The sequence below is a fragment of the Rhinoraja longicauda genome, chromosome 30 (genome assembly GCF_053455715.1).
Source record: "Rhinoraja longicauda isolate Sanriku21f chromosome 30, sRhiLon1.1, whole genome shotgun sequence".
NCBI lineage: Eukaryota > Metazoa > Chordata > Chondrichthyes > Rajiformes > Arhynchobatidae > Rhinoraja > Rhinoraja longicauda.
In genome coordinates, this window is record NC_135982.1 from 1852633 (window position 1) to 1879053 (window position 26421).

Sequence of the window (26421 nt, forward strand, 5' to 3'; positions counted from 1 at the left end):
TCCCCCACTAGTGGAAGTATCCTCTCCACATCCACTCTATCCAGGCCGCTCACCATTTAGTAAGTTTCAATGAGATCCACCCTCTAAACTCCAGCGAGTACAGGCCCAGTGCCATCAAACGATCATCATATGTTAACGCATTCATTTCCTGGGATCGTTCTCGTAAACGTTCTCTGCATCCTCGCCTACGCCAGCACATCCATCCTCAGATATGGTGCCCACAACTGCTCACAGCCAAGAAATGGATGGATGGCCAGATATGCTTCCAGGAGGCACTGATGTAGTTTGGGTGGAAGTGCATGTGAAACATGTGCAGGGGATAGATGGGCCACAGGTGCTGTCTGAATAATTTGATGCAATGTATCCCAAGTGTGCAGGTTGGGAATTAATGGCTCATCATGAACTTGCCTCTCATATGCAGGTGAGTGGGGAAACAAGTGGGCATGCGGGTGGGATCAAATGGGATTCATGTAGGGTTAGTGTGAACACATGGACAGTGCTGATGTGGGCTGCAGGGTGTGGATGGGCACTCTGGCCTGTCTGCGAGGGTCCCTCTCCAAGGCGTAGTGTGTTGGCTGGGTGCCTCTAACCTGCACGTGTAACGCTCCTTCCCCTTGCGGAGAATAGCATCGGAGAGCGTGGATGGGGGCGATCGGAAGTTGAAGCCGTGGTGTGGAGAGGGTTGTAGAGCATCCATGCTGTCCATTCTCAATGTACCAAAACTCTCCAACTTCTCCGTCATGGTCTCCATCGCAGCCATCTGTGAAAGATCACAACATAATGTCAACGCTTCCAACTGGGAAGGAAAGGCAAGAGAAGTAACAAATTACAGCTATCCTTACCTGATAGGTTGAGGTTTATTAATATCACGTGCACCGAGGTGCAGTGAAAAGCTTTATTTTGCATGCTATCTAATCAGATCATATAACATTATCAAGTCAAAGTCCAAGTACATTAGGTAGTGCAAAGGGGAGGTTACAGTGCCGAATATAGTTCTCAGCATTGTAGAGACAGAGTCCAATGTCCATAATCGGGTAGAGATGAATCAGACAGAGCCTTAGCTTATGGAAAGACCACTGATAATCCTGCTAACAGAGGGGAAGAAGCTATTCCTCAGTCTGGTGGGGCACACTTTCTGTACCTTCTGCCGAACAGGAGCAGGGACAAGAAGAAGGGATGACCAGGGTGGGACAAGTCTTTGATTATGTTGACTGCTTTTCCGAGGCAGCATGAAGTGTAGATGGAGTCAACGGTGGGAAGTCAGGTCTGTGTGCTAGGCTGGGCAGCATCCAAAACTCTCTGCAATTCCTTGTGGTCTTGATACACCAGCACAATAAGTTTTAATATAATTATAGCAAAGGGAACAGGCCACAATGTCCCTCAACCCTGCACTGCCATTCAATGTAGCTGTGGATGATCTGTGGCAAGACCCCTTTCCCACCTTTCTGCATATTGCCGACCAACCTTTAGAACCAAGGGTCAGGGGTTGTGAGGAGAAGGCAGGAGGATGGGTTTGAGAGGGAAAGATAGATCAGCCATGATTGAACGGCAGAGTGAACTTGATGGGCTGAATGGGATAATTCTGCTCCTAGAACTTAAGAACTTGTGAACAAAGGTCCATCAAGCTCAATCTGTAACGTTATGGTTGAGCTCCTCCAGTGCTCTTGGGATTTTGGTTGAAAACAACGCAGATCTCAATTATCCACTGTGTGACAATTGCTTCTCCATTTCCTTCCCAGATAGATCGAATCTAATTTTACGATATTAAATTTCTCATTCGGGATTCTCGCAGTAAAGGAAATTGCTTTTTAAATCTCGACTATTGAATTAGTCAAGAGCATGACCAATCTTGGTTGATAACCAGGTGATCCCATGTCAGTATCCTGCCTCACAAACCAGGTGTAATGCAGTGGATCAACACAGCAAGCGGCAACAATCTGACACTTGGAAGATTGTCCTGCTTCATGCCTGTCTGGAATCAGATGGGGCCTACACTCCTCTAGCATCTGAGTGAAACTAACACTGCCTGTGACTGTGATAAACCTCCAGTATTGAGGTGCCCCGAGAGAATGGCAGTGCAGGGTTGAAGGACATAATGGCCTGTTCCCCTTGCCGTAATTATATTAAACCTTATTTGTGCTGGTGTATCAAGGTGCCAGTTCTTAATGCTGACTGTCTCAGGCAAAGAGAACTTCGCAACACTCTCAACTAGGGTTGCCAACTGTCCCGTATTGGCCGGGACATCCCGTATTTTGAGCTAAATTGGTTTGTCCCTTACGGGACCGCCCTTGTCCCTTATTAGGCCTAGGGGGCGCTGTAGGCTCGGACACTGTAGGCCCGGACACTGTAGGCCCGTGGGCCGCTGTAGGCCCGGACACTGTAGGCCAGTGGGCCGCTGTAGGCCCGGACACTGTAGGCCCGTGGGCCGCTGTAGGCCCGGACACTGTAGGCCAGTGGGCCGCTGTAGGCCAGTGGGCCGCTGTAGGCCCGGACACTGTAGGCCCGGACACTGTAGGCCAGTGGGCCGCTGTAGGCCCGGACACTGTAGGCCCGGACACTGTAGGCCCAGACACTGTAGGCCCGGACACTGTAGGCCCAGACACTGTAGGCCCGGACACTGTAGGCCAGTGGGCCGCTGTAGGCCCGGACACTGTAGGCTAAAGGAGTGTGTTTGGGGTGCGGGGCTGAGTGTGTTTGCCTAACGGAGATTGCACAGCAACCTGCTTCCCGGCCCGGGTGGCCGCCATTGGTAGAGCGGGAGCACATGGCTGCTAGCTGGGTGAGGTCACGTGGGGCGCAAGGTGGTGATGTCACCTTTTGTCCTTTATTTGGGAGTGAGAAAGTTGGCACCCCTACCCTCAACTCCAGCCTGCTTGTCCCAACTCTAGCCTGCTTGTCCCAACTCTAGCCTGCTTGTCCCAACTCCAGCCTGCTTGTCCCAACTCCAGCCTGCTTGTCTCAACTCTGGCCTGCTTGTCCCAACTCTAGCCTGCTTGTCCCAAGTCTAGCCTGCTTGTCCCAACTCTAGCCTGCTTGTCCCAAGTCTAGCCTGCTTGTCCCAACTCCAGCCTGCTTGTCCCAACTCCGGCCTGCTTATCCCAACTCCGGCCTGCTTGTCCCAACTCCGGCCTGCTTGTCCCAAGTTTAGCCTGCTTGTCCCAACTCTAGCCTGCTTGTCCCAACTCCAGCCTGCTTGTCCCAGCTCCAGCCTGCTTGTCCCAACTCCAGCCTGCTTGTCCCAGCTCCAGCCTGCTTGTCCCAACTCTAGCCTGCTTGTCCCAGCTCCAGCCTGCTTGTCCCAAGTCTAGCCTGCTTGTCCCAACTCTAGCCTGCTTGTCCCAACTCCAGCCTGCTTGTCCCAAGTCTAGCCTGCTTGTCCCAACTCCAGCCTGCTTGTCCCAACTCCAGCCTGCTTGTCCCAACTCTAGCCTGCTTGTCCCAAGTCTAGCCTGCTTGTCCCAACTCTAGCCTGCTTGTCCCAGCTCCAGCCTGCTTGTCCCAACTCCAGCCTGCTTGTCCCAACTCTAGCCTGCTTGTCCCAAGTCTAGCCAGCTTGTCCCAGCTCCAGCCAGCTTGTCCCAACTCCAGCCTGCTTGTCCCAACTCTAGCCTGCTTGTCCCAAGTCTAGCCTGCTTGTCCCATGTAATCCTGTGTTTTTCACTGAGCTGCACACACATACTGATCAATGTTGTGAAACCACACTGACCTTCACTGCAGAGACACCCAGAGACACAAAGGCACACCGCCCCATCCTATCTGGAGGGTCAAACAGTACAAACACAATGTGCATGTATATTTGTACAATATATATGTCAGATTGGGATTAAACGTCATGGGAATCTGAGCTAAAGTCTTTATTCACAAAACACCATGCATAAAATAAATACTGCCTTAATTGTTTAAGGAGTGTTTGCAAACAAAAATCCCGATAAAAGCAGAAACAAGCAGACAATCAGGAAAACATTCAGAAACTAAGGAATGACTAAGAAAATTGAAAACTATGTGGCTAGAAATGAGTGCATGAGTGGATTAATTTTTAACCTGTTCACATGATACTCTTCTCAGGCTTGGCTCTGTAAGTCACACTCTCAGCTCTGAGTCAGAAGGTTATGGGTTTAAGACCCACCTCAGCAATCGAGCACATAGTTTGGCATGGCAGTCCAACGCTGTTTCAGAGGTGCTGCCTTTCAGCTGAGACTTCAAACCCCGTGCCTATTCAAGTGGATGTAAACATTCCCACAGCACTATTCAAAGCAACAACATTCTCCTGGTGCCCCGGCCAACTTTATCCCACACAGTTATTTACTTATATCTGTGGGTCCTACTGTGGCAAATTGGCTGCTGTGTTGCTTACATAATGAAAGCTACCATACTTGAAAAAAATTGACATCCTTGATGCAAAAGAGGAGGTAAAATGGCCATCATCACTGTAAGACCATTGCATCATCTCATACTGCCTTCCTTTTAATTTAAGGTAGACCCAAAATGCTGGAGTAACTCAGTGGGATAGGCTGCATCTCTGGAGAGATGGAATGGGTGACGTTTCGGGTCGAGATCCTTCTTCAGACTCGACCCAAAACATCACCCGTTCCTTCTCTCCAGAGATGCTGCCTGTCCCGCTGAGTTACTCCAGCATTTTGTATCTACCTTTGATTTAAACCAGCATCTGCAGTTCTTTCCAACAGTTCCATTTAATTTAGTTTTGTTTAGTTTAGTTTAGAGATAAGCCCTTCGGCCCACCGAGCCAGCGCCAACCAGCGATCCCTACACACCAACACTATCCTAAACAAACTAGGGACAATTTACAATTATAGCAGGCCAATTAGCCTACAAACGTGTATGCCTTTGGAGTATGGGACAAAACCAGAGTTCCCGGAGAAAACCCACGCAGGTCACGGGGAGAACGTACAAAGGCAATAGGACAGCACCCGTAGTCAGAATCGAACCCGGGTCTCTGGCGCTGTGAGGCAGCAACTCTACCGCTGTGCCACCGTGCCGCCCTAGTGCCAGCTGGAGGTGTATAGGAAGGAACTGCAGATGCAGGTTGATGCCAAAGATCGACACAATGTGCTGGAGTAACTCGGTGGGTCAGGCAGCATCTCTGGAGGTGATGTTTCAAGCCGGGACCCTTCTTCAGACTGAGGTGATATTGGTGGAGCAGGAGATGATGGTCCATTGTGGTTCCAATATTGGTAAAACACTCTGTTTTCATGGGCATTTCACAGGCACAGCCGGATTTTGAAGTTAGTAACTCCACATCACTCCTGGTGTTGTGTGCTGGCAGCTATAACACAGGAGGGAAGACCAGATGAATGTGTGGCTGGATATGTCCAGTTTCCTGGGTCTTTTGGCCAACTCTGGGGTGATTGTACTTGAGCAGGCCACACACATTGCACTTCCACTGGGATGGGACCTACATCATGGATTTGCATGTGCCTTTGGAGGCTGGAAACCAGCTTGACACTTCAACAAGCTGAGCAAAGAGCTGAGCAAAGATTCTGATGGGAGTAAAACAATTGTGGAAATGCCCAGCAGAAAATAAATGAGAGCGTTTATAAGATGTATTATTTTTTAACTTTTGCCTTCACTGCCTTTCAAACTCTCTCTTTAATTTACTGCCTTCCATTTCCGAGGAAGGGTCTCGACCCAAAACGTCACAATAGACAATAGACAATAGGTGCAGGAGTAAGCCATTTGGCCCTTCGAGTCAGCACCACCATTCAATGTGATCATGGCTGATCATTCTCAATCAGTACCCCGTTCCTGCCCTCTCCCCATACCCCCTGACTCCTCTATCCTTAAGAGCTCCATCAAGCTCTCTCTTGAAAGCATTCAGAGAATTGGTCTCCACTGCCTTCTGAGGCAGAGAATTCCACAGACTACAACTCTCTGACTGAAAAACTTTTTCCTCATCTCCGTTCTAAATGGCCTTCCCCTTATTCTTAAATGGTGGCCCCTTGTTCTGGACTCCCCCAACATTGGGAACATGTTTCCTGCCTCTAACGTGTCCAACCCCTTAATAATCTTATACGTTTCGATAAGATCCCCTCTCATCCTTCTAAATTCCAGTGTATACAAGCCTAGTCGCTCCAATCTTTCAACATAGGGCAGTCCCGCCATTCCGGGAATTAACCTAGTAAACGTCCTCAATAGCAAGAATATCCTTCCTCAAATTTGGAGACCAAAACTGCACACAGTACTCCAGGTGCGGTCTCACTAGGGCCCTGTACAACTGCAGAAGGACCTCTTTGCTCCTATACTCAACTCCTCTTGTTATGAAGGCCAACATTCCATTGGCTTTCTTCACTGCCTGCTGTACCTGCATGCATTCCACATTCTCCAGAAATGCTGCCTGAGTTACTCCAGCACTTTGTGTCTAAGTTTTGTAAACCAGCATCTGCAGTTCCTTGTGTCTATGTCCAGACATTAGATAGGATTTGGCTTTAGTTAATGGAATGTTGCGAAATGCAAAGAATACAGTCAATAAGGCAGATGAATTGAGGACACACCTGATGGAGGGGGGGGGGGGAGAGAGAGAGGGGGTGAGAGAGGGGGGAGAGAGGGGGGGAGAGAGGGGGGGAGAGAGGGGGGAGAGGGGGGGAGAGGGGGGGGGAGAGAGAGGGGAGAGAGGGGGAGAGAGGGGGGGAGAGAGAGGGAGAGAGGGAGAGAGGGAGAGAGGGAGAGAGGGAGAGAGGGAGAGAGGGAGAGAGGGAGAGAGGGAGAGAGGGAGAGAGGGAGAGAGAGAGGGAGAGGGAGGGAGAGAGAGAGAACTCATTGAGTGGAAAGATGGTGAGGCAGAAACCCCCTCATTGAAATTGTCCTTAAATGCCCTTGTAAAGGTATAAGCTGCAGAATGGGTTGAATGGCCTACTTTGTGCTGTGATTTTTCCATGAATCCATGATTCCACTGTTTACTGCATTTCAAGAAGTAATTGTTTGTAAAGTACTTCAAGATGCTCGATACTTTGATAAGACGCAGTGTTGCCATTGCATTTCCACTGAAATAAACATGGGAATAAATGTAGGCCACTTAGACGTTAACTTGTTTACAGTCATGGCACTTCTTCCTTTTTAACCCCAACAAGTCCTTTCTCATTTTGCTTGCAACCAAAGATTAGATAACACTCTCCATTCTAAACACATTGACTTTAACTGTTTGAGGACTTTCCCAGAGTCACCATTTCAATACAGTTCACTCATTTTGTTGGCCCTAACCACTGCTTGAAGTGACATTCCTTCAAAGCCCAAAACACATAAGCCTGCCATTCCTTTCAATGCAGTTAAAGGAGCCATTGTGCCCCATGCCAATGCCAATCCAGTTCTGTGGCTATGTGCGATTTAATGGGGCTCGGTTGCTATGCACTCCCCCCACAACACATCAAACAACATCGAGACCTGGGCTGGGGCTGTCCTGGTTTGTGTGGGGGAAAGAGAGTTGGTGATTGGTTGTTTATTTGGAGCTGGGGGCTGAGGTGGGGGGGCCAAATGCAGGTCGGGTGGCCTGGATATTCGTGACTGGATTAGGGCTTGGGGAATGTTGACATAATTGGGCAAAGAATGAGAAGGGGTAGTGTTTTTGCCAGAGTGTGCCAGGGGCCTGGAGCCGACTGCCTTGTCGGGAAATTCAGGGAGCAAACCTCATCACAATAAAACAGCACTTGGATGTGCACTGGAAGAGCAGTGAGCTGCAGGGCCACAAACCGAGTGGCACGGTGGCGCTGCGGTAGAGTTGCTGCCTTACAGCGAATGTAGCGCCAGAGACCTGGGTTCGATCCTGACTACGGGTGCTGTCTGAATGGAGTTTGTACGTTCTCCCCGTGACCTGCGTGGGTTTTCTTCAAGATCTTCAGTTTCCTCCCACAATCCAAAGATGTGCAGGTATGTAGGTTAATTGGCTTGGTAAATGTAAAGTAAAATCGTCCCTAGTGGGTATAGGATAGTGTTAATGTGCGGGGATCGCTGGTCGGCGCGGACCCGGTGGGCCAAACGAGCCTGTATCCGTGCTGTATCTCTAAGCTAATGTAAACCTGCTGCTGGCAGGTGGGATAATGTTGCAGGCATTTATTGACCAGGCATCGAATGGCCTTTCTGTGTTGTAAGTTTTCTATGCTTAAATCTTTCCTCATAAGATGATACCTGAGACCAGTTACTCTCAACTTCAGTCTCAACATCGTATGTCACACGGCGCGGAAACAGGCCCTTCGGCCTAACTTGCCCATGCTGACCAACATGTCTCATCTACAGTAGTCCCACCTGCCTGCATTTGGCCCATATCACATCTAACCTATCCTATCCATGTATCTGTCTAAATGCTTCTTAAACATTGTGATAGTACTTGCCTCAACTACCTCCTACGGCAGCTCGTTCCATAAACCCACCACCCTTTGTATAAAATAGTTATCCCTCAGGTTCCTACTAAATCTCTCCCTTCAACTTAAACCTATTTCCTCCCCTACTATGGGCAAGAGAATCTGTGCATTTACCTAATCTAATCCTCTTATGATCTTGTATCCCTTTATGATATCACCCCTCATCCTCCTGTGCTCCATGGAATAGAGTCCCAGCCTGTTTAACCTCTCCCTGTAGCTCAGCCCCTTGTGTTTAACCTCTCCCTGTAGCTCAGGGCCTTGTGTTTAACCTCTCCCTATAGCTCAGGGCCTTGTGTTTAACCTCTCCCTATAGCTCAGGGCCTTGTGTTTAACCTCTCCCTAAAGCTCAGGCCCTTGTGTTTAACCTCTCCCTATAGCTCAGGCCCTTGTGTTTAACCTCTCCCTATAGCTCAGGCCCTTGTGTTTAACCTCTCCCTGTAGCTCAGGGCCTTGTGTTTAACCTCTCCCTATAGCTCAGGCCCTTGTGTTTAACCCTGTAGCTCAGGCCCTTGTGTTTAACCTCTCCCTATAGCTCAGGCCCTTGAGTCCTGGCAACATCCCTGTAAATGTTCTCTGCACCCTTTCCAGCTTGACAACGTATTTCTTGTAACATAGTGCCCAGAACTGAACGCCATACTGTAAATGTGGCCTCACCAACGCCTTATACAACTGCAACATGACCCCCCAAGGAAGGTCTTCATGGGAGAATCACTGACAGAAACCTTAGGACCAGTGCTAGCTTTTGAAGCATTCAGCTGATTTATTTTACTATTTCTTTCCCCATCCTTAAACATTAACTGCTATTTGCAACAATTACATTTCAGAAATATTGCCAAATTCCTGAAGAGCTTAGGGCACATGAGAGATTGCAGATGGTGACATCTCGGGCAAGTAAAGAATATTTGCTGCAACACAGCATCTGTGGAGGAAAGTGAACAGCACTCTGGATCAGATAAATGGTCCCGACACAAAGCATCGCCTGTTCTGCCTGACCTGAAAAACACTCACTACATTGGGCAGCACGGTGGCGCAGCGGCAGAGTTGCTGCTTTGCAGCGCCAGAGACATGGGTTCGATCCTGACCATGGGGTCTGTCTGTATGGAGTTTGTACGTTCTCCCCGTGACCTGCGTGTGTTTTCTCCCTGCGCTCCGGTTTCCTCCCACACTCCAAAGACGTACAGGTTTGTAAGCTTATTGGCTCGGTGAAATTGTCAATTGTCCCAAGTGTGTTAGTGTTAGTGTGCGGGGATCGATGGTCAGTGCTGATTTGGTGGGCCGAAGGGCCTGTTTCCACGTTGGTGGTGGATAGTGTTAGTGTGCGGGGATCGCTCGACGGCATGGAACCGGTGGGCCGAGGGGCCGGTTTCGGCACTGTATCTCTAAACTAAACAAAACTAAACATTGTCGGCATGCCCCACAACACTTTACAACCAATGAGTCTGCTTCTGATTTGAAGTGCAACATCCTATCAGATGAATGAGCAGCTGTGCTGCTGGGATGCGTGGGAGATGAATGTTGTCATGACACAAAATGCTGGAGTAACTCAGCGGGAGAGGCATCATCTCGGGAGAGAAGGAATGGGTGACGTTTCAGGTCGAGATCCTTCTTCAGACTGATGTCAGGGGAGGGGGGGGGGTCAGGAAGTGGGCCAGCAGTGGGGTCAGGGGACCCCCTTCCCCTGACATCAGTCTGAGGAAGGGTCTCGAGCGGAAACGTCACCCATTCCTTCTCTCCCGAGATGCTGCCTGACCCGCTGAGTTACTCCAGCATTTTGTGTCTACCTTCGATTAAAACCAGCATCTGCAGTTCTTTTCTATACATCCCTGCTGTTATGTGAACAGTGCAATGTGTCCTGTATCTGTGTGGGGCCACCTCACCCAGAGTACAGAGTGGGACTACACTGGCACTGCCGAGATATTGGGAAAAGGTTCTGCAGCAGCAGAGTCTAGGTCCACAGTCTTCGTGCTCAGAGGCAACACTGCCTTGCCCTCCATGTGAGGAGGGGAAGGCTGCATTAACATGGGGGGGGGGGGGGGGTCACTAGTGGAATCTCACGCTGATTTTCACCCTTCCTATCCCAGGAGAGTTGGATAAATTGGCCACTCCCGTCACTGGGAAACTTGCCAATGCAACATAATCTGATTTCTTTTTGCACAAAGGTGATTAAATGAGTGTCAAGAATAGAAACAAACGTCTTCAAGGCTCCTACAACCAACACGTAAAGGAACACCCTCCCTGCTTTCAGAGCCCTGTCTCACTCAGATTACCAACTTCATTTGTTTATAGTCGAAGACAAGCGCAGACAGATCCATCATCAAATAGGGCTGCAATTAACAGTCACTTCTTGACTTTCTTCCAAAATAAAGCAAATGGAAATTAAGATAACAGTTGAGAATAGTTTGCTCAAGCTGTACAGAGAGTGTTGGATTTTATTGTAAGGACTGATTTTTAAAAATAAATAGGATTATTTATAATGAGGTAAGATGTTAAATCAAATCAAGAAGGTTGAGGGGGGACTTGATAGAGGTTTTTAAAATTTTGAGAGGGACGGACAGAGTTGTCGTGGGTAGGCTTTTCCCTTTGAGAGTGGGGAAGATTCCAACAAGGGGACATAGCTTCAGAATTGAGGGACAAAGGTTTAGGGGTAACATGAGGGGGAACTTCTTTACTCAGAGGGTTGTGGCTGTATGGAATGGGCTTCCGGTGGAAGTGGTGGAGGCTGGCTCGATTTTATTATTTAAGAGTAAATTGGATAGGTATATGGATAGGAGGGGATTGGAGGGTTATGGTCTGAGTGCAGGTAGATGAGACTAGGTCAGGGAGAATGGTCGGCGTGGACTGGTAGGGCCGAACAGGCCTGTTTCCATGCTGTAGTTGTTATATGTTATGTTAAATGGAGAGTACTAGAAAAGGATTTGTAGATGGGTTCCTCCATTGCACCTACTCCAACTGTACAAAGTTCCAGTCAGACCACATTGTCAACTGTATGGCCAATCTCAAAGACACAATTCTTGTTCTTGATTAGTACAGGTGTCAGGGGTTATGGGGAGAAGGCAGGAGAATGGGGTTTGGAGGGAGAGATAGAACAGCCATGATTGAATGGCGGAGTAGACTTGATGGGCTGAATGGCCTAATTCTACTCCTATTACTTATGACCTTGACAATTGGGATCTTCAGCCTCTAGAAGAAGTGCAGAGGACACACATGAGGCTGATATCTAAAACTCTCGTTTGTTTGTTTGTTTGTTCCTGAACTACAGCCAACTGTACACGATAGCGTGACAATTTTAGGCCCACCTTACTCACCGTCGTCCCTTTGGTGCTAATGGAAGAAGTTTCATTGAAATCAGTTATATTTTTAAAGTTATTCACATTTTAAAGTTTAAATCTATCTCCTAGGGAGGGAGGGGGGAGGGAGGGAGGGAAGGAAGGGGGTAGAGGGAGGGGGAGGAGGGAGGATGAAGGGGGTTAGGGGGATGGAGTGCGGGGGAGGGGAAGGGGGGGAGGGGAAAGGGGGAGGGCAAGGGTTGGAGGGGGAAGGGAGGAGGAGGGGGTGGAGGACGGGGAGGGGAGGAGAGAGGGGGAGGGGGGAGGGGAGGAGGGAGGGGGAGGAGGGAGGGGGAGAGGAGGAGGGAGGGGAAGGGGAGGGGAGGAGGAGAGGAGGGAGGGAGGGAGGGGGAGGAGGGGGGGATGGGGAGAGGGAGAGGGGGAGGGAGGGGAGAGGGAGAAGAGGAGGGAGGGTGTAGGAAGGGGAGGGGAGGGGGAGGGGGGTATGGGGGGGGAGGGGAGGGGGGAGCGGGGAGTGGGGGAGGAGAGGGTGCTGCACCAATGAAGGAGAGGTTTGGACCCAACGTGTCCACTTGGCCTAGTCTACACTGAAACATTGGAACATTTGGAAGGGTAAGCAAACATATCATCTATTACTTAATTTACCGAACAGTGAAACGTTTGGGTAGAATGGATGTGGAGAGGATGTTTTCACTAGTGGGAAAGTCTAGGACCAGATGCCAGAGCCTCAGAATAAAATGACGTACCTTTAGGAAGGAGATGAGGAGGAATGTCTTTAGTCAGAGGGTGGAGAACCTGTGGAATTTATTGCCACAGAAGGCTGGGGAGTCCAAGGCATAGAGTCATAGAGTGATACAGTGTGAAACTTCAGCCCAACTTGCTCACACCGGCCAACATGGCCCATCTACACTAGTCCCACATGCCAGCATTTGGTCCATATCCCTCCAAACATGTCCTCTCCATGTTCCTGTCTAACTGCTTCTGAAATGTTAGGATAGCCCCTGCCTCAATGACCTCCTCTGGCAGCTTGTTCCATACATCCACCACCCTTTGTGTGCAAAAGTTACCCTCAGATTCCTATTAAATCTTTTCCTCTTCACCTTAAACCTATATCCGCTGGTCCTTGATTCACCTACTTTGGGCAACAGACTATGTGCATCTACCCAATCTATTCCTCTCATGATCTTATACACTTCCATAAGATCACCTCTAAGCCTTCTGTGTTCCAAGGAATAGAGTCCCAGCCTACTCAACCTTTGCCGATAGCTCAGACCCTCTAGTCCTGGCAACATCCTCGTAAATCTTTTCTGTACCCTTTCCAGCTTGACAACATCTTTCCTATAACATGGTGCCCAGAATTAAACACAATACTCTAAATGTGGCCTCACAAAGTCTTATATGACTACACCATGACCTCCAAACTATACTCAATACTCTGGCTGATGAAGGCCAATGTGCCAAAAGCCTTCAGGGAGCTATGTACCCTCACTCCTAGATCCCTCTGCTCTACAACACTCCCCAGAGCCCTACCATTCACTGTGTAGGTCCTGCCCATGTTAGACTTCCCAAAATGCAACACGTCACATTTCTCTGTATTAAATTCCATCAACCATTCCTCCGCCCACCTGGCCAATCGATCCAGATCCTGCTGTGATTTTTCACAACCATCTCCACTATCTGCAAAACCACCCACTTTTGTATCATCTAGTCAATGGTTATTTTAAGGCAGAGATTGACAGATTCTTGATTAGTAAGGGTGTCAGAGTTACGAGGAGAAGGCAGGAGAATGGGGTTGAGAGGGAAAGGTAGATCAGCCATGATTGAATGGCGACTTGATGGACCGAATGTTCTAATTCTGCTCCTATCACTTATGAACATAAACTATTATCTAAATGCTTAATGATTATCGGAGAGTAAAGCTCATATCCCAGTGGCCCCCATTCCTGCAAACCCCCCTGACCGCCAGTCCCTTCTGATTTACAAAATACAGCTGCTGCCAACGTGCATCTATCTTCAGGTTACATCACCTAGTTATACCCATGCCCACAACGGCCCAGACCTCTTTACCAGAATCATGACCTTTTCCTCCCCCAACCAAGATCTCCCAATTGGCCAGACAAAGCAATCTGAAGTGCTAGACTGTGAGATGGATGAAGACATCCATTGAATGAACACTCCTATATCTCAGCCCAGGTACTGGCACTCTAGATACTGTACAGGGTAACATGGAGGATGGAACCACACATGTGAGTGACTGGGTATGTATGGACTACAACCAGACCATTGTATGTATGTATGTATGTATGTGTGTATGTATGTATGTATGTATGTATGTATGTATGTATGTATGTATGTATGTATGTATGTATGTATGTATGTATGTATGTATGTATGTATGTATGTATGTATGTATGTATGTATGTATGTATGTATGTATGTATGTATGTATGTGTGTGTGTATGTATGTATGTATATATGTATGTATGTATGTAATGTTTGTATATACGCATGTGTATATGTATTTATGTATGTATGTATGTATGTAAACATAGCACAAAAAGTAAGGACATTTATGTTTGGTAGATTATTTCTTTATTGTAACAATGCTTCTTGGCAATAAATCTTATACCGTTGGAAAGCCTGTTTATTTCCCTTTTAAATGGTGCCACATTTGTAAGGAACATGCATTTGTGGGATGAGCAGCAGAGCTGAGTATATGGGTTGCGCCCATGAAAAATTTGCCAAATCTTCTCTGCCAATGCCAAACAGCTTATTCTGCTGTTGCTATTGACTCTTGTTTTGAGCTTCTGGTACCCCCAGGTGCTGACAATCAGGTGCCTGATTGGCACCTGATTGGCAGCATCTGTGAGCATGGGCCCTGCTACAGTGGTCAGTAGGTGTCTGCTCCAAGAATCGGCATGCCACGTTTGACTGATCTGGATAGGGCCCGTGCGATAGGGCAACTTCAAGCTGGTGTTCTGCAAAACCAAGTTGCGGCATTATTTGGAGTGAGCCCTAGTACCATCTCCAAAGTGAAGGCCAAGTTCCATATAACGGGGGATGTCAGAGACAGGCCGCCAAGTGGGTGTCCCAAGAAGACGACACCCGAAGAAGACCGTTTCCTCACCCTGTCAGCACTTAGGAACCGTAGGCTGTCTTCTACAGATTTGCAGTCAAGGTTTGCAGGACGATATGGCCGACGGCTCTCTGCCCAGACAATTTGGAACAGACTGCACGCAGCCGATCTCCGGTCTCATAGAGCTGCCAGGAGGCCTGCCATGACTGCCCTTCACCGTCAGGCCCGTTTGCGCTGGTGTCGGCAACACGTGCACTGGAACCTGAACATGTGGAGGAACGTTATGTTCAGCGATGAGTCCAGATTCTGCCTACGGCAGTTGGATCATAGGGTCAAAGTGTGGAGAAGACGCGGAGAACGCTATGCTGATTGCTGCACCGATAGAGTAACATCTTTTGGTGGAGGCAGTATGATGGTGTGGGGCGGCATCTCCCTCACTGGAAAAACGAGGCTTGTCATCATTGGAGGCAATCTCAATGCAGAGAGATATTGAGATGAGATTCTGCAACCAGTGGCAATCCCATATCTCCACAGTCTGGGACCGAACTCTATCCTCCAAGATGACAATGCTCGCCCCCACAGAGCAGGGTTTCTCAGAGACTACCTCCAGAATTTGGGAGTGGAGAGGATGGAATGGCCTGCCTGCAGTCCTGACCTCAACCCCATTGAACACTTGTGGGATCAGCTTGGGCGTGCTGTTCGTGCCAGAGTGACCAACACAACCACGTTGGCTGACTTGTGACAAATGCTGGTTGAAGAATGGGATGCCATCCCACAACAGTGTGTGACCAGGCTGATGACCAGCATGAGGAGGAGGTGCCAGGCTGTTGTGGCTGTGTATGGTTCTTCCACACTGAGCTACTGAGGCTCCTGTTTATTAAATGAATATATTGTTAAATTGCCAATATGTCTTGTTTCTTCAGACTTCAATCATCCAATCCACCAAACAACACCGAACAAGAGTCAATGGCAGAATAAGCTGTTTGGCATTGGCAGAGAAGATTTGGCAGATTTTTCATGGGCGCAACCCACATACTCAGCTCTGCTGCTCATCCCACAAATGCATGTTCCTTACAAATGTGGCACCATTTAATAGGGAAATAAACAGGCTTTCCAGCGATATAAGATTTATTGCTAAGAAGCATTGTTACAACAAAGAAATAATCTACCAAACACAAATTTCCTTACTTTGTGTGCTATGTTTATGTATTTTATAGAAACATAGAAACATAGAAAACAGGTGCAGGAGGAGGCCATTTGGCCCTTCGTGCCAGCACCGCCATTGATCATGGCTGATCATCCACAATCAGTAGCCTGTGCCTGCCTTCTCCCCATATCCCTTGATTCCACTAGCCCCTGGAGCTCTATCTAACTCTCTTTTAAATTCATCCAGTGATTTGGCCTCCACTGCCTTCTGTGGCAGAGAATTCCACAAATTCACAACACTCTAGGTCTTAAAGTTTCTTCTCACCTCAGTTTTAAATGGCCTCCCCTTTATTCTGAGATTGTGGCCCCTGGTTCTGGACTCCCCCAACATTGGGAACATTTTTCCTGCGTCTAGCTTGTCGAGTCCTTTTATAATTTTGTATGTCTCTATAAGATCCCCTCTCATCCTTCTAAACTCCAGTGAATACAAGCCTAGTCTTTCCAATCTTTCCTCAAGTCTCTCCATCCCAGGGATATGTATGTATGTATGTATGTATGTATGTATGTATGTATGTATGTATGTATGTATGTATGTATGTATGTATGTATGTATGTATGTATGTATGTATGTATGTATGTATGTATGTATGTATGTATGTATGTATGTATGTATGTATGTATGTATGTATGTGTGTGTGTGTATGTGTGTGTGTGTGTGTATGTATGTATGCATGTATGTATGTATGTATGTATGTATGTATGTATGTATGTATGTGTGTGTATGTGTGTGTATGTGTGTATGTATGTGTGTGTATGTATGTATTTTATTTATGTATGTAGGTATGTACATATGTATGTCAAGAGTGTTTTATTGTCATGTCCCAGATAGAACAATGAAACTCTTACTTGCTGCAGCACAACAGAATATGTAAACATAGTAAACTGTAAATAATAATAATAATAATAATATTCTATTGTTAGGTGTGTGTGTATGTATGTATGTATGTATGTATGTATGTATGTATGTATGTATGTATGTATGTATGTATGTATGTATGTATGTATGTATGTATGTATGTATGTATGTATGTATGTATGTATGTATGTATCTATCTATGTAAATTTGTATGTATGTGTGTGCATATGTGTGTGTTTAGCAAGGAACTGTAGATGCTGGTTTAAACAGAAGATAGACACAAAATGTTGGAGAAATTCAGCGGGTCAGGCAGCATCTCTGGAGAGACGAAATGGGTGACATTTTGAGTTAAGACCCTTCTCCAGTCTGAAGAAGGATCTCGACCCAAAACGTTGAGTATTGGGTCTACATAAGTGTGTGTGTGTGTGTGTGTGTGTGTGTGTGTGTGTGTGTGTGTGTGTGTGTGTGTGTGTGTGTGTGTGTGTGTGTGTGTGTGTGTGTGTGTGTGTGTGTGCGCATGCGTGTGCGTGTGTGCGTGTATGCGTGCGTGTGTGCATGTGTGTGTATGTGAGACAATAGACAATAGACAATAGACAATAGACAATAGGTGCAGGAGTAGGCCATTCAGCCCTTCGAGCCAGCACCGCCATTCAATGCGATCATGGCTCAATCAGTACCCCGTTCCTGCCTTCTCCCCATACCCCCTCACTCCGCTATCCTTAAGAGCTCTATCCAGCTCTCTCTTGAAAGCATCCAACGAACTGGCCTCCACTGCCTTCTGAGGCAGAGAATTCCACACCTTCACCACTCTCTGACTGAAAAAGTTCTTCCTCATCTCCGTTCTAAATGGCCTACCCCTTATTCTTAAACTGTGGCCCCTTGTTCTGGACTCCCCCAACATTGGGAACATGTTATCTGCCTCTAATGTGTCCAATCCCCTAATTATCTTATATGTTTCAATAAGATCCCCCCTCATCCTTCTAAATTCCAGTGTATACAAGCCCAATCGCTCCAGCCTTTCAACATACGACAGTCCCGCCATTCCGGGAATTAACCTAGTGAACCTACGCTGCACGCCCTCCATAGCAAGAATATCCTTCCTCAAATTTGGAGACCAAAACTGCACACAGTACTCCAGGTGCGGTCTCACCAGGGCCCGGTACAACTGTAGAAGGACCTCTTTGCTCCTATACTCAACTCCTCTTGTTACGAAGACCAACATTCCATTGGCTTTCTTCACTGCCTGCTGTACCTGCATGCTTCCTTTCATTGACTGATGCACTAGGACACCCAGATCTCGTTGAACTCCCCCTCCTCCTAACTTGACACCATTCAGATAATAATCTGCCTTTCTATTCTTACTTCCAAAGTGAATAACCTCACACTTATCTACATTAAACTGCATCTGCCATGTATCCGCCCACTCACACAACCTGTCCAAGTCACCCTGCAGCCTTATTGCATCTTCCTCACAATTCACACTACCCCCCAGCTTAGTATCATCTGCAAATTTGCTAATGGTACTTTTAATCCCTTCGTCTAAGTCATTAATGTATATCGTAAATAGCTGGGGTCGCAACACCGAACCTTGCGGTACCCCACTGGTCACTGCCTCCCATTCCGAAAGGGATCCATTTATCCCCACTCTTTGCTTTCTGTCTGTCAACCAATTTTCTATCCATGTCAGTACCCTACCCCCAATACCATGTGCCCTAATTTTGCCCACTAATCTCCTGTGTGGGACCTTGTCGAAGGCTTTCTGAAAGTCGAGGTACACCACATCCACTGACTCTCCCTTGTCAATTTTCCTAGTTACATCCTCAAAAAATTCCAGTAGATTTGTCAAGCATGATTTCCCCTTCGTAAATCCATGCTGACTTGGAATGATCCCGTTACTGCTATCCAAATGCTCAGCAATTTCGTCTTTTATAATTGACTCCAGCATCTTCCCCACCACTGATGTCAGACTAACTGGTCTATAATTACCCGTTTTCTCTCTCCCTCCTTTCTTAAAAAGTGGGGTAACATTTGCTATCCTCCAATCCACCGGAACTGATCCTGAATCTATAGAACATTGAAAAATGATCTCCAATGCTTCCACTATTTCTAGAGCCACCTCCTTAAGTACCCTGGGATGCAGACCATCAGGCCCTGGGGATTTATCAGCCTTCAGTCCCATCAGTCTACCCAAAACCATTTCCTGCCTAATGTGGATTTCCTTCAGTTCCTCCATCACCCTAGGTTCTCCGACCCCTAGAACATTTGGGAGATTGTGTGTATCTTCCTCAGTGAAGACAGATCCAAAGTAACGGTTTAACTCGTCTGCCATTTCTTTGTTCCCCATAATAAATTCCCCTGTTTCTGTCTTCAAGGGACCCACATTTGCCTTGACTATTTTTTTCCTCTTCACGTACCTAAAAAAACTTTTGCTATCCTCCTTTATATTAGTGTTTGCTGGATCCCAACAGCCTAATTTCCCAGGGCCTATGCCAAATCTGCAATGTAGGGGGAATAACACAACCAACTACCACATTGCAAACCAATCACCAGTACATAACATGTGTCACCATCTTATTCAACTTGGTGCATGTGAAATACCACCCAGCTGAGCTGCCAGACAATTACAACCTTTAAAGACATTTGGATAAGTCCATAGATAGGAAAGATTTGGAGGGATATAGGCCAGATGCAGACAAGTGGGTCTAACCCAGTGAGGCAATTTGATAGGCAGGGAAATGTTGGACCGAAGGGCCTGTTTCTGTGCTCTATGACTCTCTGGCACGTTAAAACGGACCACTGGCAACTCGTGCATAATAAAATACATGATTCCAATATCGCCCCCATTTTGCTGCCCTAGTATGGTCCTGATTTGTCCTTTTGACAAATAGATGATGGCTCTGAGAGAAATCCCCCTCCCTCTTTATCTCATAGCAACCTGTTCTTTCTCACAACCTCCCCTCACCTACAATTTAGGTGATTTTCCAGAAGCCGTTTAAACTATCAAGTTGAGAGGTGAAATTGGAGCACCTGAGGTAAATAAATCCAAGCAGTCCCAGGGAAGAAGGGCAAACAGCAGGCAGACAGCACTGGAAGCCATGATCATAACCCTGTTACAGAGCCATCACTCTGACCATACCTACCTACCTCGAGCAACAATTTTGGACAACTCAACTCTCAATAAAAAGGCGCAGGAAGAAACTGAAGATATTGATTTACACCGGATAGACACAAAAAGCTGGAGTAACTTAGTGGGTCAGGCAGCATCTCTGGAGAAAAGGAATAATGACGTTTCGGGTCAAGGCCCTTCTTCAGACTGAGGGCAGGACTGTAGACTTAGTCCACATGGATGTCAGCCAGGCCTTTGATAAGATTCTGCATGATAGGCTGCTTTGGAAGTGTAGATCACAAGGGATCCAGGGAGAGCTAGATAACTGGATACAGAGTTAGCTTAATGATAGGAAACAGAGGGTGATGGTGGAAGGTTGTTTTTGGACTGGAGGCCTTTGACTAGTGGTGTGCCTCAGGGATTGGTTGCTGGGCCCATTGATCCCACATCCTCATCTCCTCTGTGCCTCCTCCCAAGGCAAGGGGGGAACCAGAGGTATGAAAATGTTAAGAACAAATCAGAGCTGGCACCGATGACCAAGGAATGGTGGAGCCCACAACGGTCCATTGTTGGCTGTGGAAGAGGTGACAATGAAGGGATATGTTGATGCAAAGCCACCTATTGCTTTTCTCCAGAGATGCTACCTGACCCGCTGAGTTACAGTGTCATTTTGAGTCTATCTTCTCAATAAAAATCTTACTTGCCAAAAAAAAACGAGAAAGAGATGCAGAAAGGAGTCACTTCATGGAAAATGTACAAATAAATTAAAAACCAAGAACTACGAAAAAAGGCAAAGTGAATCTTCCTCAACAGCTGGATCCACAAAGTAGTTTGTTGCAAGAAAAACATGCTTGGATCGCTCTTAGTGATAACATTGGAAGGGAAGTGGTGGGGAAACAAACATCAAGGAGCATAGAAATTAAACATTGCCCCCTTTTGAGTACTGAATTGTGTGAGTGCGGGTCAAACTCAAAGTGTGCTACCTTTTGAATTGAATAGCTTCTTAGAATGCACAATGGCCGATAGGCTAAACACTTCCCTTCAAGATCGGTACATGACATCATCTCCAAACAGCAGGAAAGCTGTAGGAAGCCATATATCAACTATTATATTTTCTACAGTACAAATATGAGTAACCTTCCCCAGACCTTTGCATGCTGTACAGCTATTAAACGGGCTCTGGGGAAAACAGTGCCACAAAACTGTTTAAAAGTTGTTATTTGATCAACATGCAGTGTGATGAAGTGGCGTTTGTGGAAACATAGACTCTTCTTTGATATTTCCTTTTCTTTATTATTTTTTACCAGCAAAATATTTTAAGCACAAAAAAAAGGACTAAATACACTTTGCTGAATGAAAAAACAAACAGGGTAATTTTTGTGTCCACTTCCAGTAGAGGTTCAGACAGGATCAGGGAATCATGAAGATATCATTCACCAGCTTCATGTCTATTGCAAGCTTCAACGCACCGAATGGAGAATGGATTGCAAAGTGTACGTGGATCACATTTACACAATGATTCTGCCAACGGTTTTTAGGTTTTGTCACCAACCTTTGCTGATTGAAAGATTCAATACTCCTAGATTATCAGAATGATGCCTGTATTAGGGGATATTAGCTACAGGGAGAGGTCGGACAGACTCAAGTGAGCGCTTAGAAAGGCTCAAAGACGACACAAAATGGCTTTGGCAAGTCGGATTAAGGAAAATCCCACAAGTTTTTAATCCCTATAATTGGAAACAAAAGGGTAACCAGGAGAAGGTAGGACTGCTATGGATAACGGAGGGTATTTGTATTTAGCGTTTGGGGGTGTAGGTGAGGTACTAAGGTACTTTGCACCTGTTTTCACCAAGGCAAAGTACATGGAAGAGAGTGAGTGAGATCAGTGTGGAGAATACTCGTATGGTAGGGGATTTGAGATTAAGAAAGAGGTGGTGTTGGGGCTCTTGAAGAGCATTGAGCCCGTCTCCGTCCATGCCTCTCCTCCACAGCTGCAGAAACCCTCATCCACGCCTTCATCACCTCCCGTCTGGACTACTGCAACAGCCTCCTCTATGGCGCACCCTCAAAAATCATCAGTAAACTTCAACACATTCAAAACTCCGCTGCCCGTCTACTCACCCACACCCCGATCCGTGACCATATCACCCCCGTCCTTTACAAACTCCACTGGCTCCCCATCCCCCAGAGAATCCAGTACAAAATCCTCCTCATGACCTACAAAGCCCTCCATAACCTGGCCCCATCCTACCTGACCGACCTCCTCCACAGGCACACTCCCACCTGCACCCTCCGCTCTGCTGCTGCCAATCTCCTGTCCCCCCACATCCGGACCAAACTCAGATCCTGGGGGGACAGGGCTTTCTCCATCGCTGCTCCCACCCTATGGAACTCACTACCCCAAACCGTCAGAGACTCCCCCACACTCACCACATTCAAAACATCACTGAAGTCTCACCTGTTCAGTACTGCCTTCAACCACTGAAGGTCACCTCACCTTCTGTCTCCTTTCTCTGTTCGTTTACTTATTTATCTATTTATTCACTTCCCTATGTTCTCTAAATCCCTGTAAAGCATCTTTGAGTATATGAAAAGCGCTATATAAATGTAATGCATTATTATTATTATTATTATTAAGGTGGATAAATCCCCAGGACCTGATGAAATCTATCCCAGGTTACTGACAGAGACAAGACTTGACTACACTTCTTCCCACCCGGTCTCCTGTAAAAAGTCTATCCCTTACTCCCAATTCCTCCGTCTACGCCGCATCTGTGCCCAGGATGAGGTGTTTCATACTAGGGCATCAGAGAAGTCCTCATTCTTTAGGAAACGGGGTTCCCCTTTTAAATTATAGATCAGGCTTTCACCAGGGCCTCCTCTATATCCCGCAGCTCCGCTCTTGCTCCCCCTCCCCCTATTCATAACAAGGATAGAGTCCCCCTTGTCCTCACCTTCCACCCCATCAGCCAGCGTATCCAACAAATTATCCTCCAAAATTTCCGTCACCGCCAACGGGATCCCACTACTGGCCACATCTTCCCATCTCCTCCCCTTTCTACTTTCCCTCCATAATTCCCTGGTCCACTCGTCCCTTCCTACCCAAACCACCCCCTCCCCAGGTACTTTCCCCTGCAACCGCAGGAGATGCAACACCTGTCCCTTTACCTCCCCCTTCGACTCTATCCAAGGACACAAACAGTCTTTGCAGGTGAGGCAGAGGTTCACCTGCACCTCCTCCAACCTCATCTATTGTATCCGCTGTTCCAGATGTCAACTTCTCTACATCGGCAAGACCAAACGCAGACTCGCCGATCATTTCGCTCAACACCTTCGCTCAGTCCGCCTTAACCAACCTGATCTCCCGGTGGCTCAGCACTTCAACTCCTCCTCCCACTCCCATTCTGACCTTTCTGTCATGGGCCTCCTCCATTGTCATAGTGAGGCCCACTGCAAATTGGAGGAACAGCACCTCATATTTCGCTTGGGCAGCTTACACCCCAGCGGTATGAACATTTACTTCTCTAACTTCAGATAGTTCCTCTGTCCCTCTCTTTCCCCTCCCCCTTCCCAGTTCTCCCACTGTCTTCCTGTCTCCAGCTACATCCTATCTTTGTCCCGCCCCCTCCCCTGACATTAGTCTGAAGAAGGGTCTCGACCCGAAACTTCACCCATTCCTTCTCTCCTGAGATGCTGCCTGACCCGCTGAGTTACTCCAGCATTTTGTGATACCACCGAGACAAGAGAGGAGATTGCGAGAGCCTTGCCAAATATCTTTGTGCCATCTCTAGCTACAGGTGAGGTCCCAGACAACTGGAGAGTAGGGAATGTTAGTTTAGTTTTAGTTTAGTTTAGAGATACAGCGCGGAAACAGGCCCTTTCGGCCCACCGTGTTCGCGCCGACCAGCGATCCCCACACATTAACACAACCCTACACACACTAGGGACAATTTTTACATTTACCCAGCCAATTAACCTACATACCTGTACGTCTTTGGAGTGTGGAAGGAAACCAAAGATCTCGGAAAAAACCCACGCAGGTCATGGGGAGAACGTACAAACTCCGTGCAGATGGCACCCGTAGTCGGGATCGAACCCGGGTCTCTGGCGCTGCATTCGTTGTAAGGCAGCAACTCTACCGCTTCGCCACCGTGACCGCCCTGTTCCTTTATTTAAGAAGGGAAGAATAGAGAATCCAGGGAATTATAGGCTGGTAAGCCTCACGTCAGTCGTAGCTATTGGAGAGGAATTTTGGAAGTGAATGGGTTAATTAGGGACTGTCATGGGCCTCCTCCAGTGCCATAGTGAGGCCCACTGGAAATTGGAGGAACAACACCTCATATTTGGCCTGGGCAGCTTGCAGCCCAGCGGTATGAACATTGACTTCTCCAACTTTAGATAGTTCCTCTGTCCCTCTCTTCCCCTCCCCCTTCCCAGATCTCCCACTGTCTTCCTGTTTCCACCTATATCCTTCATTTGTCCCGCCCCCCTGATATCAGTCTGAAGAAGGGTCTCGACCCGAAACGTCACCCATTCCTTTTCTCCTGAGATGCTGCCTGACCTGCTGAGTTACTCCAGCATTTTGTGAATAAATACCTTCGATTTGTACCAACATCTGCAGTTATCTTCTTACACTTCCCTACACTGGTCGGTGCATTGAGTATAAGAGTCAGGATGTAATGATGTGGATTTAGAGAAAACATAGAAAATAGTTGCAGGAGAAGGCCATTTGGCCCTTCGAGCCAGCACCGCCATTCATTGTGATCATGGCTGATCATCCACAATCAGTAACCCGTGCCTGCCTTCTCCCCATGTCCCTTGATTCCACTAGCCCCTAGAGCTCTATCCAACTCTCTTTTAAATTCATCCAGTGAAATGGCCTCCACTGCCCTCTGTGGCAGAGAATTCCACAAATTCACAACTCTCTGGGTGAAAAAGTTCCTTCTCACCTCAGTTTTAAATGGCCTCCCCTTTATTCTTAGACTGTGGCCACTGGTTCTGGACTCCCCACATTGGGAATATATTTCCTGAATCTAGCTTGTCCAGTCCTTTTATGATTTTATAGACAATAGACAATAGGTGCAGGAGGAGGCCATTCAGCACTTCGAGCCAGCACCGCCATTCAATGTGATCATGGCTGATCATTCTTAATCAGTACCCCGTTCCTGCCTTCTCCCCATACCCCCTGAATGCATTCAGAGAATTGGCCTCCACTGCCTTCTGAGGCAGAGAATTCCACAGATTCACAACTCTCTGACTGAAAAAGTTTTTCCTCATCTTAGTTCTAAATGGCCTACCCCTTATTCTTAAACTGTGGCCCCTTGTTCTGGACTCCCCCAACATTGGGAACATGTTTCCTGCCTCTAACGTGTCCAACCCCATAATAATCTTATACGTTTCGATAAGATATACGTCTCTATAAGACGTGTATAGGATGTTGGTCAGGCCGCATTAGGAGTACTGCGTGCAGTTCTGGTCGCACCATTGCCGGATGGATAAGGAGGCTTTGGAGAGAGTGCCGAGGAGGTTTACCATAATGACGCCTGGATTAGGGGCCATTAGCTACAGGGAGCGATTGTTTTCCCTGGAATGTCGGAGGTTGCAGGGAGACCTGATGGAAGTATGTAAAATTACGAGGGGCATAGATAGGATCGCGAGTCAAAACCTTTTTTTTCCAGGATTGAAAAATTAAACACTAGAGAACAAAGATTCGAGGTGAGAGGGCCAAGTTTCTTTACACAGGAGGCGCCTGGAATGTGCACATTGAGGTGAGACATATGATAGAGGCATTTAAAAGACTTTTGTATAGGCACATGGATATGCAGGAAATGGAGGGATAGGGATCACATGCAGGCAGATAAGAGTTGGTCTTGGCATCATGTTCGGCACAAACATTGTGTGATGAAGGGCCTGTGGAACAACACTAATGCGGTCCCATCAAACTACAATCCCTGTACAGTAGAGTGAACTTATCCTATCTCTCTTGCAACACACAGCTTTGGTTTAGAAGTTCTTTGAGCTCTGCCTTCACTTATTTACTGAATGCTAGTTATTAACCTAGAATTAGGTATGTTTTGAAGTTAATGGAAAGGCAAATACAAGAGATGAAAATCAGAACATGAATATTAAAACACTGCAGATGCTGGAAATTTAAAATAAAAGCAGAAAATGTTGTAAACCCATAGCAGACCAGGCAGCATCTGTGGAAAGTGAAAAAGAGTTACCTTTTCAGGATGAGGACACTTTATCAGAACCGGAAGGCTCAGATAGGACCAAGGGAATTCTCTTTCCCATGTTGCAACTCCAAATTAACTGTTTTCTTTCTTTCTCAGTTCTTTTATCTACCAAATAATTAACTTTGTTTCCATTCAGTGATCTTCTCAAAAGGTTCCTTTTAATTTCATCTCCTGATACTAGAGAACCACCTTATGCTTTTCTCTATGTTGCACTCAGAATTTTAAAGTCTCCTTGTGCTGGCATTATGTGCCATATGAGTTTCTAGCATGGCTTCAGGGATGATT

General features: G+C 47.1%; 1 protein-coding gene across 1 annotated transcript in view; it reads right to left on the reverse strand.

Moving 5' to 3' along the window:
• prdm16 (PR domain containing 16) overlaps positions 1–26421 on the reverse strand; it is a 722475-nt gene that overhangs the window by 38314 nt on the left and 657740 nt on the right. Inside the window, exon 12 of the mRNA XM_078425753.1 lies at positions 591–760. Within this exon, the coding sequence (XP_078281879.1) occupies positions 591–760 (170 nt within the window). The remainder of the gene's footprint in view (positions 1–590; positions 761–26421) is intronic.